General features: G+C 42.9%; 1 protein-coding gene across 1 annotated transcript; it reads right to left on the reverse strand.

Annotated features, from left to right (window-relative positions):
- Positions 1 to 4,362: 4,362 nt before the first annotated feature.
- On the reverse strand, positions 4,363 to 15,481 carry LOC130374945 (uncharacterized protein C16orf52 homolog B). Its single transcript, XM_056581929.1, has 3 exons — positions 14,496 to 15,481; positions 8,496 to 8,708; positions 4,363 to 5,082 (listed from the first exon to the last, which is right to left on the reverse strand). Exons 1-3 carry the CDS (start codon positions 14,599 to 14,601, stop codon positions 4,898 to 4,900), a joined length of 504 nt encoding a protein of 167 aa, XP_056437904.1. The 5' UTR covers positions 14,602 to 15,481; the 3' UTR covers positions 4,363 to 4,897.
- Between the last annotated feature and the right edge of the window lie 213 nt (positions 15,482 to 15,694).

Here is a 15,694-nt window from a genome sequence, read left to right on the forward strand (position 1 = left end):
CCCCCCCCCCCCATACCCCACTGTAGGGAGGAGCAGCAGGAAACAAGAACCTCTTAACAAAACCACTGTAGGGTACCGTTTCATGAATCTCTCTCTCTCACACACACACACACACACACACACACACACACACACACACACACACACACACACACACACACACACACACACACACACACAGTCACACAGGAATAGTAAGAGATGTGTTGGATTCGATATCTTGGGTATTATCAAATCTCTGCGGCATAGGTGAGTATATGCTAATGTGCTGCATATACTCATATATATGTATATATATATACATATACAATTCATATACCAAAGAGTGCGTGATCCTCTACAGCCGCATTTTGCGCAATGGGAGACCGGTCAACAATTTTAATTGTTTAATACTTTAAGCACAAAAAAAGTTTTATTTTGCTTAATGGTTTAGTTCAAAATGTTCAATTTCAGCTCAGTGAAGCACTTGAAACACCTTATTTTTATTTTTATTTATAATTGTACTTCAAATAAAGACACGCATTTCTCTACACCTTATTCTTGTTTAAAAATCATTCACATTATATGAAAGTTATGAACAGAGATATAAAGGTGACCTCATGGCGTCTGGAGCCCTGTGAAGTATTGATAAATGTAATGCATTCGTTAGCCCACCCACCCAAAATCACCACCAGCCGTCACTACGCCGGTAAGTGTGTGTGTGTGTGTGTATGTTGGGGATTCAACTGAATTATGAAGGAAGGAAAGCAGACTGAATGACTGGCTGACTGACTAACCATTTGACCGACCGATCGATTGATTGGTGGAAATTGTATGAGCAGCAGTAGGGCTACACCACACTGTCATCAATACTGTGTTTACGATCGGCAGAATGTACACAGGCTCAGTGAAGGTCTATAGAGAGTGGTAGTGTAGGGGGAAATGTTCTCCTGCTGTAAAGCACCCACACATCTCATGCGATTTGTAGTATTCTAGCTGCCAGAATAAGCGGGATCATCTCATGCTCCATAGTTTGGTCTCCATAGATCCAAGTCTCACCTTCATAGTCAATAGCCTTCACATGTCAGGGCAACATTAATTTGTTAATTATCTTGATTTACTTATATGCTTCCTATTCAAGTTTACCATTAAATCAATGAAACATTATTGTGTGTGTGTGTGTGTGTCTGTGTGTGTGTCGGTGTGGGTTTATCAATGTGTGTGTGTGTGTGTCTGTGTGTGTCTGTGTGTGTATGTTTTTCAGTATTGGTGATCCTTTTACATTGAAAATGGGAAACAAATGACAGAAGACCAAGTACAAGTATTCCAGCTCCTCAAAGTATATTTCAAGGTATTGTAGTATTATCATTGAAGTTACATGACAGAACAGGTAAACTGTTTTTAAGAGCATGTAATGTGAAATGATTTATATTATTCCAAATGGTTGAATTCATAAATGTGGAGGATACCATATTTTGATAGGCCATAACGACTAACAACCATATTTATTGTTTTGTTTTTAACTGGCCATTTGCTCAATGTATGTATTTATAACACAATTGCCCTTTCCATTATGCATTGCATTGAGGCCTCCTTTCAAATACCTTATAGCAAGACTATAAAATGCTTACAATGTATGACGTTTGACATAACAGATATTATCAAGGGATGTTCTTAAACAATGCATTTGCCAAGATGGCTACTGTTTTGTTGGGGGGTTTCTTTTACTCCCACCAAGTGTGATTCTGATTAGCCATTAGAAGCAAATTCCAAATCAACCCGGTCGTGAAATCACACGTGGGAGTGTTTTAGCTAATCCCCATCACACCTGATGGTTGAATAGGCGCCCTTTAATAAACATAACGCTCAAATCACCAAGTCAATATTTTTTGTCTCTGAATGAATATGAAGGTAACTGGATGAGGGAAATGGCTCTGTAGCTTTAGTTTTAGTTTTTTAATCTATAGATGGGTTGGGTCAGTCTCACACGGACACGGATGTTGTTTTTTCTCTTTTATTCAGTGATAAATAATCCCCTACGATCATAGGCTTTATGTGTAGACATCCGATCAAGGCAAAAGACAAATTAGGGGGCACTCATCCACCGCCATCTCAAAAGTATATGAGAAACAAATTACAAATAAGAAACAAAACAAAAAAACAATGAGGTAAGAAGTTATTTTGCTTTTATACAATTGTGGTGATTCTTTTTGCGATGGTCTATCATGAATGCACAGTGCTTCCAAATACAGAAATCCTGTCTTGTGTTTCTATACATTATTACAAAAGAAAAAAAACTAGAACATCATAAAGGTCATGGCATAATACTGACTCAATCCAAGAAAGGGAACTGTGAGCTGCAGTTAGCAGTAAACGTCCACACGCCAAAAGGGAGAAAGGTGAAACAAAACAAAAATCTGTTGGTGACAAGAGCCTCTGTAAAGACTAGACGCCAGAGCCTGTGACCGCCTCCACACTTACAGGAAGATCCCGCTGTGTGCGGGATCTAAAGGTAGGACTGATATGTTTGCATGGGCTTTGTGTGTGTGTGTGTTTGTGTTTGTAATAACGATTCTTTGGACCAAAGAGTAGAGTCAGTTAAGGAACGTGCGTGCGTTTGTGCGCTCATGTGTAGGACATTGAATCTAAAAGAATAGCCAGATAGATGGGTGTGCATGCATGCGTTTGTGAACAACACTGTGGTTTGAAGAGTTTAGGCTAATACAACGTGTACATGCATTAGTCTGTTAGTGCACAAGAAAAATCTTGTGGCTCGGATATAATGTATGTCCATGCATGTGTGCAAGAAATACTTATTGGATCCAAGAAATTGAAAAGAAAGTGTGTGTGTATGTGAGTGTGCACAGGCATCAGGAACAGCATGTCAAGGTCCAGCCCTTTGCATGGAACTGCCCAGCAGTCCCGGCTCTATTATTCTTAAAAAACAAAATACAAACAAAAGAAAAGAAACGCAAACCGAAATGCTCTTGGTTCCCATATTTCCCGCCCTGCGTGTACAGACTTCTCAGGAGAACACCACTTAATTTGAGAGTACCTATGTTATTCTCATACCCCATCTCTCCCGCTTGTTTCACAACTCTACACACTACCTAGGATCCTATGAGTTTGCTGTGTCACTTTTTACCACCGTAGCAGACTTGTATACAGCTGCAGAGAAAAAAACATGTCAAAGGTCCCCATGTTTGGACCTTGTTAACTAATGCTACTGCTCTACAACTAATTGGAGTAACATGAGTTTAGTTCACAGTCATCTATGCATTGTTCATCTGCATTTATTGTTGTAGTTTATGTTCACTAACGCATCATTATTGGTTGCTGCCCCATTTTGATACTTAAAATAACATGTGGATTCTTAAATTGAGTGGGATTCAACTTTACGGATCCGGCTCTTAGGAAAGATGTGCTCAAGCCCTTTCTCCTCACCCCCCCCTGCCCAGCCCATGTCTTTGTATCCCACGGATGGACTCCTCTCCCTGGCCAACCATCCTGTGGGTAGTGGATAAAGAGGCAACTCTCCACCAGAGGGTGTATGAGCCCCCCAGGGTCTACTTGACGGCACTGCCCCACCTTGTCTTGAGTGTGGCTCCCACCTCCCATTCAATGGCTCTCACCTCCAATTCACGTTCTGGATGCGTGCTCTCGTGGGATTCGCCAGGGATTATGGGAAGGCTAGATTGCGGGCGTTGGATTGTGGCGTGTTGAAGAGGCGGGACGAGATTTGAACTTCAGTTAACTTTATGCAAATGAGTGCGTCTTGCAGCGTTCGGCCATGCGATTGGCCATTCGACATCCAGTGAGTACTGGCGGACCATACGGACTCGTGGGGAATTTCATTTCCTGGTTTAAAGCACTTCCCTCCTCAAAAGTAGTTAGCTCCCACAAGCAGCCACTAGAGAGATCGCGGGGCGTTGCCATGCGTTGTCAAAAAGGTCACGCTTTGGGTGGGGCCCGAGCCATGACACAAAAGAAGCGAGGGGCGGGGGTACACCCTGTGTTAATGCCTTGCTTTTTGTTTCGTCAGAGGCCCCGTCTCACCCGCCCTGACCTCCCACATTCAGCGCTTTCCCTCCCGTTTTGTTTGGGATAGAACATAACATGAAAAAATAGCATCTACAGTAAAACTGCTTCAGTGAAAATGCAGGGGAAGTAGGGGGGGGGGGGGTGAAAGTACCAAAAACAAACACACACAACTGAAAAAAATGCTTTGAGGAACCAGAAATAGCAACGGTGGTAACATCTATGGGGGGGTGCACGGTAACCATGACAGCAGCATTAATGCGCATAGCGGCCGCCAGATCCCACGACCCTCCCTCCCCTTCCTCCCCCTTCCCCACCACCACCACCGCTTGTTCTTGCTCCAACTGTTTTCCCCCCCGCCTCCACCCCGTCTCCCAGGAATGCCAGCTGTCTCCGAGATCACGCTCCAAAAAAAGTGCACCGAAAGAGAACAACCCAAAAAATACAAACATAGACCGAGATAAGGAGAGGACCAAAGTATGTTTTAAATAAACCTGGGCAGGGAAGGCCTAGGCTGTCCCCGCAGCCCTCCAGCGGTCTGAGTCCGGAGATCCCCTTCCCTCCCCCTCTCTCTCTCTCTCTCTCTCTCTCCCTCTCCCTCGGTTCGTTTATTCCTTTTTCACGTCCGATGACGGTGAGCCAGCCTTCGGGAGATGTGGCAGACGTCCCTCTGCGCTTAAGACGTTTCCCTCCCCTCCAACCCCCCCCCCGCGGAGCCGGCCACAAAACGGGGACGGGCTCGACTCGTTTGTTCTCCTCGTTTGTTTGTTGATATTCTTCTTTTTTCGTCTGTTCTGTAAAAATTAACGGACTAAAAACAAACGCTCCTCCAAACGCCCCCCCTTCGGTAGCTCCAGGACGGCGGGCGTTGGCACGGCCGTCAGCCCGGGAGGCAGACCTTCCCAGCAAACAGTAGTCCCACGATGGTGAAGAAGATGGAGAGCACAAACAGCACGTAGGAGGAGCCCACCACCGTGTTGTTGGGCAGCTTGTACGGCTGGCCCCCCACCTCGTTGATGTAGAAGCCTATGGGGAAGATGAGCGCCGCCATGCAGAACAGGATCACTGTTTGGGGGTGGGGTGGGGGTGAGGAGGGAGAGGGGCGGGGGGAGAGAGATGAAATCAAAACAGTTTGGTTATTGTCTGATTGCGGTGTGTGTCACATACTGATTAACCCATAACCTAACAAACCCATGCTGGTCATGTCGTTTATAGTTGTTTTTAGAAGCATGACTCTCACACTGAGCCACTCGACCTCTGCCATTCCCTTTAGCATTAACGTCTCGTCGTGAGCAGAGAGATGAGAGAGCGAGGCGAGGCTGCGTCTGTAATTCATCTTCACGGTGCAGGACGGGTGGAGGAGGAGTGGTACAGGACACTGGAGGTACTGGTAGAGAACAGAGGTAAACTTGTTTCTGCTTACAACCAGATCACCTGGTCATCCAACAACAAGCCCTAAATGAATTATCCCATCCTGACTGGCCCAGGTAGGCTGAATCCCTACCAAATCCATCCTGGCACCCATGGAACGCTGTCAGCGAGCTGACAGCGTTCATTAATCATAAGCATTCAGAGAGGGAGTGTGTGTAGCAGGTAAGAACGACTGGTCGGTTTCCCCACAGCCGTTTCCTCTTTCAGTCCATTGTTTTGGCCGTCCCGTTCGTTTTCTCCTCACTTTATTCCTTTGATCATTTTTCCACTGAAACAACTATTCACTGTTGTGGTATTCGTCTGTAAGCTGGGCTTGGAGTGCTACTTATGTAAAATACACACACTCACAGTCTGACCCTTGGTGGCATTGTCCCATTGTAATCAATCGAATACCGAAACACATATCGGACACAAGTAACTATTTTCTTCAACTGCTCCCGTATCAAAAGCTAACCTTTAAATGTCGCCATGTGCCTGGAAAACCTCCATCATGTTGTCGGCTGCCGTCGAAATGAAACAGACTCCACAGACAATGGGGATGAAAAACAACCCAGTAGCTACGGCAACCATTCTTTCCGTTGTAATTCAGCCCCTGGCATCGCTTGTGATACCAATTTGTACATATATTTTCGTCACAGTGTATTCAATGGTTGCTCTAGAGTTTCAAGCGACGTTTAGGGTCTTGCATTCACAACTAAGATTTGAAGCTCCATCAAGAAATTGGGCCCCTTGAGAAAATAAACTAGAGGCTATTCCACTAGGCATTTACTGTATGTGGGGACTTCACAGGCTTTGGAAAATAATTGCGTTCTCTAGTATTTAGCCGGTTCAATTGCTTGGTGCTAAAGGCCTCAAGCATAATGTATCTTGACAAGCCAACCAAGTTAACCTAGCATACCTAACCTAACCACACACTACCACCACATGTATTAAGACAGCACATGTTTACCACCAGAAGTTCGCAACATGGCTATCAAAAGAGGAAGACACGACAGGCCGGGTGCAGGATCTTGAATGGGAAATCATTTAGTAGACACCTTTATCCAAAGCGATATAATAGTGATTTCAAAATACATCGTCAATGTCATTAATGAGCAGGTACTGGTAACGAGATCTTGACTACAAATAGGTTGCAGACATCGGGGGTTGGAGCAGGTGCCTTCCGGCTTGGTGTCAGTACCCTTTCAACCCGGTATTCCGCGATTTCGTGCTCATGCGCACAAACGTTAATCTGGGCGCATCGTGTCCCAGATCACGATAGTCCGACTTTTTTAGTGCTGCACAGAACGAAATGTAAACCAATGCATTCTGAATGGGAGCGTTCTCCGACAATTAACGTCGTTTTTGAGGAGGTCTGCTTACAAATCAGAAATGTTGACATAACTAGATAATAATATATACAGATATATAACTAGAGGGTGCACTGTACTATCTGCGCTCACCCCTTCTGAAGTTTATCTCTCTCTCGGTCTCTCTCTCTGTCCCTCCCTTTCTCTCTTTCTCTCTCTCGTTTCGTTTTGTGGAGCACGTCAATTGTCGGAGAACGCTCCCATTCAGAATGCATTGGTTTACATTTCGTTCTGTGTAGCACTAAAAAAGTCGGACAATCGTAATCCGGGACACGATTCAATAGATTAATAACGTTTGTGCGCATGAACACGAAATCGCGTGATACCGGGTTGACCCTTTGCCCCTGCGCGGACCTTCCCTACAGACCCACACCGGTTCATCGATTAGCCTAGCCCAGCTAAATCCCCACATCGTTCATAACCCTCTAGATCTCACAAGAATCAGGATTTATTGTAACTGAATTTCACACAAGCACATTGCTTACTCCTTAAACAATGTGAGTAATAGTTAGTTTAGGGCTGTTCCATCAAGACGAACCTCCATTACAACCACCATCAAAAAATAGAAAAAAAATTGATATATCCTGAATCTCGCAAACCATGTCTTCATGTTAAAAATAGAATGCGCCACACCTCTATTGCTTTCAGTCATACAAGGTTACTAGAAAAGCACAATAAGATAACATTAAGAAAACCTCATCGGCTCATCCTTAGGAAGACACATTATGAGCCCTGAGATTGAATAAAAAACCCTCCAGAAATAGAGAATAATACACAGTCATTTCCATTTGGCTATTCCATGAAACTGAAGTCTCGAGACTGCAGGAAACAACATCAAAGGTGTTTATTGGAAAATGCTCCAACTCCATCAGCGAGCTGATTGTATAAAAAAAGCCAATATGGAAGCCACTTCAAAATAACTGCCATTGTGTAATTGTTAGTTTTGGTTCCAAACCAAGCCTGTGTACAAGGGGATACCATCATTCAACTGAGTAACTCCTTAGCTCCACCACAGCCGTCAGCATCGTGTGAGGGCTCCGTCAACTTTTACTTTCAGCCTGGGAAACACTGCCGTGATAGTAAACGGAAGGTGCTCCCATTGGTCCGAACAAAAGGTCGCCCCGGCTTCAATTCCCCCGGCGAATGCTAGCGGCCACTCACCGCCTTCACTCATAAATGACGACTGCATAACACTGAAAAGCATCAAAGTACAAAGAAATGGCTGCTTCCAATCCCTGTGGAGCACATATGTAGCAGCATGTATAGTGGAGTCCAGGGGATAAGAAAGACTAAGTAAAGGAGTGATGTCAATTAATTTCATCCATTACCTAATTAGACCACAAAGCTAACATTAAAACTTCATTGGACCCGACACAGTAGAATAGCAAACACCTGTTCTGACCAGCTCCTTCCTGCTCACACAGAGATTGGTCAAAACAACATTAGGACCAATAAACTGTGTGAGATAAAACAGACCCTCTAGGTGGGACTTCTTCACACGCCATCCCTGCCAATATTTACACTAGAATGTCCTTTGTCCCAACAGAGGCTTAATGAACCACCTCCAGAGTGTGTGTCCGTTCCCCTCGTATCGCTGAGCAAACCGCACGCGGAACCATTCCCGCTCTTCAGAGTCATCCCCAGCCCTGATATCACAACACCAAGGGCCGACACCGCGTTTCGTCACGTGCCACTTACTGCCGGTGAAGGCGATCCAGCGGGCGTACTTGGTGGCTTCGCGGCGCCAGTGTGACGCCACCAGGAGGCCACAGGTGACGGTGAGCGAGATGATGCCCATGATGATGAAGAACAGTGTGGTGACCCATTCGGGCGGGAGCCGCGGCGGGATGCAGGTCCGGTCCCGCCCGTGGATGGTCTGGCACTGCCGCACCAGACCCACCGTCAGCGCACCTGCGGACACAACAAGCAAGCCGTGAGATGGAACAGCTGTGTGGAGTGTTTGGAGTAGCGGCTGAAAGGTTCTGGGAGAGCCCCAACCCCAAAACCTGCCGATTAGAAAAAATTTATCTAAAAGAATATTGCTCCAAGTTTCTTTGGATCCAAGTATCTTTCTAAATGACTCCTTAAAATGCCCAAAACAAACACGGATGACGAGGAGCGGAAAGTGTATTTGCGAGTGCATTATATGTTGATGGTGTGATCTTCACAGCAAGGCACAGGTTATAATAGTGATTAATGTGAATGGGATGGCCGGTGTACTTTATGGTTTCAAATATCATAATAGGATACTTGTCCCATACATACTTGGTGCATTAATGGATGTATACTAATGACTGCACATGGTGTCTATGAAAACCCAACAGCGTAGTCAGGACAGAGGTGGTAGGACAACATTCCCCCACAGTTTGTGAAAACAATGACTGTCCTGTTTTTTTAAATAGACATTGAAAACCCACAAATAGCACCCGAGGTGGTCAGAGACCGTACAAAATGTATTTCACGTCAACACAAGCACAGCTGCTAAGTGCCCCCTTTACAACACCAGAACTCTTGTTAGTTGGAGTAAAATTATGGATTTCAATAAAGGATGGGATTTTCGTGAATTAACCAAAGAGAAATGTGTGCATATTTCAGATATATAACTGAATAAAATCAAAACGTAATTGTCAGCTGGGTTTTCAAATGTTTGTGACCCTTGTTGGGTCCAAATGTGATAAAAGCAATAGTGGGTGTGAGCGTTTTCACATTTTTGTTAATATATACAGCATGTTTTCTCTCATGGACGCAATGTTCTGACTGCTGTCCAGAATCAGCCTAGATTGACGCATTCCCATTGCAAGGTCAACTGTAGGTCAGGGCCTTAGGAAATAATATTTTTACCGTAGCAGATTAATAGTAGAGTAGAAATAAGGTGTTATTAAATAAAGAGGACTAATAATTTTGAATGAATAAATAAATGTGTTCTGGCATATACGCTTACGAAGCAATGATACCACTATTAACCTTGAAGAGGTCTCATGTCAACCATTTACTTTTGCAATAACTAATTTATTATATTTTTGTCCAAAACAACCCTCTAGCAATGTGCATTGCTAGATGGTTGGTGGCCTCAGATTCAGCTGACACCAGAGTGAGTGAGTAGCCAGTCTGAAGGAGAACAAGGAGGTAAAGCAGGATGGATGGTAGATTGCTTCATAATCCGTTCAATGGTGGTGATGGATGCTCAGCTTTTCCATCTCTCTCACTCACACACACACACACACACACACACACACACACACACACACACACACACACACACACACACACACACACACACACACACACACACACACACACACACACACACACACACACACACGGTTTTAAATCAACTGAATGGCCACAATCCAAGATTAGGTTGATTCTCAAATACATTATCAATGTGTATAGATATACCTCCGGATATAGACACTTCCTTATCTATAGATGACATTACCTATGCATATATTATCTTACTTACATTACCGATAAGCAAAGCAAAGTGTATTCTGGAGTCAGTGTATGGGGAAAGCCAGTCAATTAGTGTGCATCTTCTCTAAAGGAATTACTAGCAGAGTAAGCAAAACAATAAGCCATGATTCAGTTCCCTGCAGTCCTCGATCAATAGCAACCAAGTGGATGAGAATGAAGAAGCTCTTGGCAACCTGAGAGGTCTGAATTTCAGAAAGATTGCATGCTCCTTCAAAGTGAAGTGTTTCCATTGGATTGTCGTTCCTAATAGCTAAATTATTAATGTACTATGAAGACCAGAAAAGTTAACTTAATAAAAATGTCTGACAGTCACCAACATGGCTATGGAAGATGTGCATTAGCAACAGCAACTCATTCTAGGTTTGTATATTGAATGTTGAGCACTAAACCGTTTAGTTTAATTCTGTTTAACCCATTTTAATCACAAAAACTGTTTTGTAAGACGTTTTGCCAATGCCATGAGTGTTACCATCCAGACTTTGATCAGTGTTTCCCATCGTGCATTATTTAGTCTGTGAAAGTTGTGTAACACTATTTATAAGAAATAAGCAGCAAGAGATGTCCGCTATTGACATTATACCACTTCCTAACTCTCACTTCCCCTTTCAATTATTATTATTATTATTTTTTTATTGCAGTCATGGTCACCATGTTAATGATAGCTAAAGTGGTGAAATCAAGTATAAAGCCAAATGTACCAGCGTCTAAAGCATTCAATAACCCATCAAGGCAGACTTCAGCCCTTGGCAGGGCACACGTATATTCAAACAGACAATGGCACTCTTGCTCCTGAATTTTATAAAGTATATTTTTCACATAGCCTACATGGAACACAGAATTCAACAGAAAGACAAGCTCTACCAACACTGTTTCAAATGTGAAGATATGAACTACAGCAACATCAGATCAAAATACCAATTTGTTTTATATAACTCAGATAATGGCCATTGATAAGTATTATAAAAGTAGATTTCTGTAAAATGTGTCACTTTTTGCCATCTTGGAAGGTATCTGACTTTAGGAATATTAATAATTATACAAAAATAAATAGATTGACAGATGTTGCAAGCACCCTAGAAGGGGAGAATGCCGATATGCTCTAACTGAACTGTACGTGTGATCTGACATTGGAAACAAACTCATCAATGACAATATGCACAGGATTTTGGTAGGAATCTCCCAACAGAATACATTTGAACTCTGAAGACATAACCCCAGTTACAGAACGTGCTTGGTTTTTTTGTAACCAAGACTTATATTCCTCTTAAATGGAAATTGGCCGATGAGGTTTCAGGAGGTAGAGTAAGAATGGTCCACTTTTAGACTCACAAACTGCTTGAGCAAACATTCTCTCTAGGGTTGAAACGGACCAGAGCACTTCCTGAAGCTTCAAGGACATTTACCACGAGAAGAATACGCGTGGGAATTTAGACCAATCTATCTGGGATAATCACCACTTTAAACCCCAAGAAATTGAGCCAACACAGACCATCGCTCACCACCTATTTCCAACAAGAATAATTTAAACAAAAGAGCAAACAAATCAACACATAATATGGCAATAGTCCAAGGCCTATGTTCTTCTGGGGTACAGATACATTATCACAGACAGCCTCCACTGTCCTTGCCCTGGTCACTGCTATGAAGTGTGTCACAGGGGAATCAGTGGGGTCCAATTGTACTGTCGTTCCCCCTATGCTGCATACTGTGCATTGAAGAGCCATATGGTATGTTTAATTAATACACCAATGTCATGTCGGCACTACAATGATCTGGTTAGCAAAATTAAACAAACGCATTTTGCACAAACCTTACAAATGTAACATTTTCGGCCTGGCGTACACAATGTAAATCCTGTAGTGTTGGTTTAACTGAAAAGCAAGCAGCCAGAATAGGGACACATTTTTCTTTCTTAACCGGCCTATCTTTTATAACACACCATCTGTTCGTGTGGAGATGGCTTCGCTCAACGTGTCATTTCCTTCTTACTTCTCCAAATTGGCAATTGTGTATACTATAGCATGTGTTACTTACCAATGCATCACATCACAAGCTAAAAGGCAATCCCAATTATGACAGAAGCGTAAGTAGTTGGCAAAGAAGGCAGATATTTACATTTACATTTTTGTTCTTGAGTCAGAAAGCGTTTTGTGATATGGTTGAGCTTGAATTTTAAAGATGAATAAATCAGCAATAGTGGTGTCCGATTATATTATTTTGTATTTTTAGGTTGATGCAAAATGTTCTTGATTAATATTACAAAATTAGGAGATAAGTCACAACAAAATCAATCTAATCTAACACAAAAGGCCATGCTTTCTCTGACTTTTGAAAATTGTAACTGGTTTCCGGCACCCATATAAATCCTTGTTGTCGTTTGTTTATTTTCTATTCTCAATAAAAGAGGTCAGTAAATTTATACTAGGAGCATTCATGGTTTTCATTTTGTATAATCGAAAACTACCTACTACATAGCTAAATAGAAAATATATAATGTTGTAAAATAATCATAAACAGTGATCTCAGTCGCCTTTTAACTTATTCATTATTTGATGCCTCAAGACCACTTTTTAACAATTGAGCAGCCGTCGGCAAGCTCTCAAGAATAAGACCCCAAGTGAGTCCCTCTGCCAGTTTCATATCCAACACACCTAGCCGTTAAGAGAGGGGATCTTTTAACCTTAGTCTATTGATGTACATGAACCAACAAAGCTCACATCGCTGTTGTCCCAAAAGGACATTAAAAGCCAAAGAACAATAATGTGGCTTCGGTCAGGGGAATACATCAAATTTGTGTTGCTCCGTAAATGAATAATCTTTTAAACGACCGCAATAGTTTCTGCTTACAAAAGCAAAACAGGGCTGCGGTGTGACATGTTAAAAAGTATTGAGGGGATAATGAAACTCTACCCCTCAGAATGCAAACGCAAAAAAAAAAGACAACACAACACAGAGAACTGTCAAAACAAACTAGGGCCCAGTGTAATTCACAAACTAAAGACTTGTTAAACATTAACGGTATAGCACTGTGGAAACTAAGGCACAGCATACTTGCCATTGTTGGCAATGGCAAGGGGAGACCATGGGACTAGGAGTGTGAAGAAGAATTTAAACAACGATCAGTAAGGGCAATGGCATTATGCCTGATGTTCAACTTATTAGCAGCACAGGTAACTCGCCAAAGACACCTCCTTGATATCACATTTTGAGCAAAACAGTGGCATTTTTATGGATTTAAACTTAGGTTTCACCCAGGAAAAAACAGAGTAACCCTACCTAACTGTTTTCAATAGGTTTGGTACATAATGTATTGTGAAGTGTATGGGGGGGGGATCACATTGCATAGCATGCGGTTTAATGAAGTGGAAGAGCGCCATCATATGTTAACAGTCACTGTACCAATCTTGCCTTCAATTATGTGGCGTTGAAATCGATTGATGCTACCATATATTTAAACAGCCATATAGGACAAAACAAAACTAGTGGTTCGTCATTGCAATATGCATAATGTTACGATTGTTTATGTAGGCTATATATACGGAAGAGAATTTTCGCCAACAAAAGATGACTTAGATTCAGCAGGCCCGGGACTAAACACAACCAGCACTTGTGTAACTAGTAGTTGTCCTTGTAGTTGGATCTAGTGACTATGGCATAACGATTAACCGGGTAAACCTACAAAAGGAACCCTGTCTTATCAACGTGTTATCCTGCAGATGACTCAAAAGAGAGCCAAGGCTATCAAACAGACTGGATGTTTTGCGGATCGACACAAAAATAGCCGATCACCAATTACCGTTGGGCTTGTGTCAACCGGAACATGAACCGACGACAACAATCTCTACTGGCGAATACCGTCTCATGTTTTGACCTTAAATTGACACACAATCACAAGGTCAGCCCTAGATTACAATACATAATTGGTTCTCATTTAAAAGTCAACTACTTAAGTAGTGACTGTGCATTCAAAGAACAGTAAAACATGTTACACTTCTGACTGATCACGAGTAACGGTTCCTAGTACACAACATGAGTCCTACTGTATCATTATGCAGGCAAAACAGTAGATGCTGCCGCAGACGAAACCTATGGATGTGGATTTGTTCTTTAGATGACCCCGCACAAAGCTTCGGAAAAAGACAGTTGTTGAAACAGCGGCAAGTAATGTTACACATTATACAAATGCAATACAAAGTGAGAAAGAGCAGTTAGCCGAATAGTTACCTGCCGATTCACCAGTGTTGATCCAATCCGGATTTGCAATACTGGCTATTGCAAAGATATCTGCAGCCAAAAAGAGGCACCCTGATATTATAGTCAGTTTATCCATATTTCCCCTTCAATTCTTGGTTGTACGTTATGTATAATATGAGGGGGGAAACGCGTGGCGCGATCAGTGTATCATAGACGTAGAAAGGTTGAACGAGCGACTTTTAGATACCAGCTGATTGTTCTCATTTAACTCGCCCATTCTGACTGCTGTTGTTGGTGTTCTCCCTTGCACTATTTTGTCCACACATTGCAGCAAAACCCATTTTCCCACTGTATAGCAACGTTTGATCTGGCTAAAAGAGTCTGAAAGACAACATGCAAAGCATCACATAACAAATAATTTCTCTGGGGATCTTCCTCCGATAAAGCAATAGCTCTCGCAACGCCAGGGCCCAAGACTCCAGCCGCTTGTGTTCCCGTGTGGATCCGCGCGATAGCAGCAGCATCGGGTAACTGCGGCTAGCACGGCTAGCTATCTAGTCCCCGAATTCGGACTCCGTACGCCAAACTGCGGCCCAGAGGCACTTTGACGCCCAAAAATCCATTCGGCAAAGCAATATGCGCACACTGTCCCATAGCGAAACGGGGGAGGAAAAGTAACGGGTTCGCCTCACGATATCCACGTTTTTCCCGCAAGACAAATGTTATCCGTATGGAAAACGAGAACACATCCTCCCCTCCTTCTTATTCATGCCACCTTCTCCGCTGGGGCAGCATCTGTACAAGGTCCGCCAGTCCAGTCCAGCTATACGGGCAAACAGTAGGAACAGTGTTCGCAAAGCGTTTCCCTCAATTTCCGTTGTACGTCAAACCGTTGGTAATTAAAAATCAAACATGATCGGAACGACTCCCCCTCAAGACCACCAGTAGCATCAAGCGTTCACCCCCACGCAGAGTGCCTTCCACAGACACAACAGTGCTTGTGTTTTCACGTTCGGGTGGATTTCGGTCTCGTATCGCGATACTAAACGCTCACGAGCTGCGTGGGTCGCTCGGACATTTAATGCATGCATGACTATGCACTAAAAAAAAGGAAAAAAATATTTGATTACCCACTTCTTTGGGGCGAATAAACAAGTCAAATGCATTGCACATTTAGGATGTATGCATTTAAATCACACATGATAAAAAAATATATATATTGTGTGTGT

The sequence above is a fragment of the Gadus chalcogrammus genome, chromosome 2, assembly GCF_026213295.1.
Source record: "Gadus chalcogrammus isolate NIFS_2021 chromosome 2, NIFS_Gcha_1.0, whole genome shotgun sequence".
Lineage (NCBI taxonomy): Eukaryota > Metazoa > Chordata > Actinopteri > Gadiformes > Gadidae > Gadus > Gadus chalcogrammus.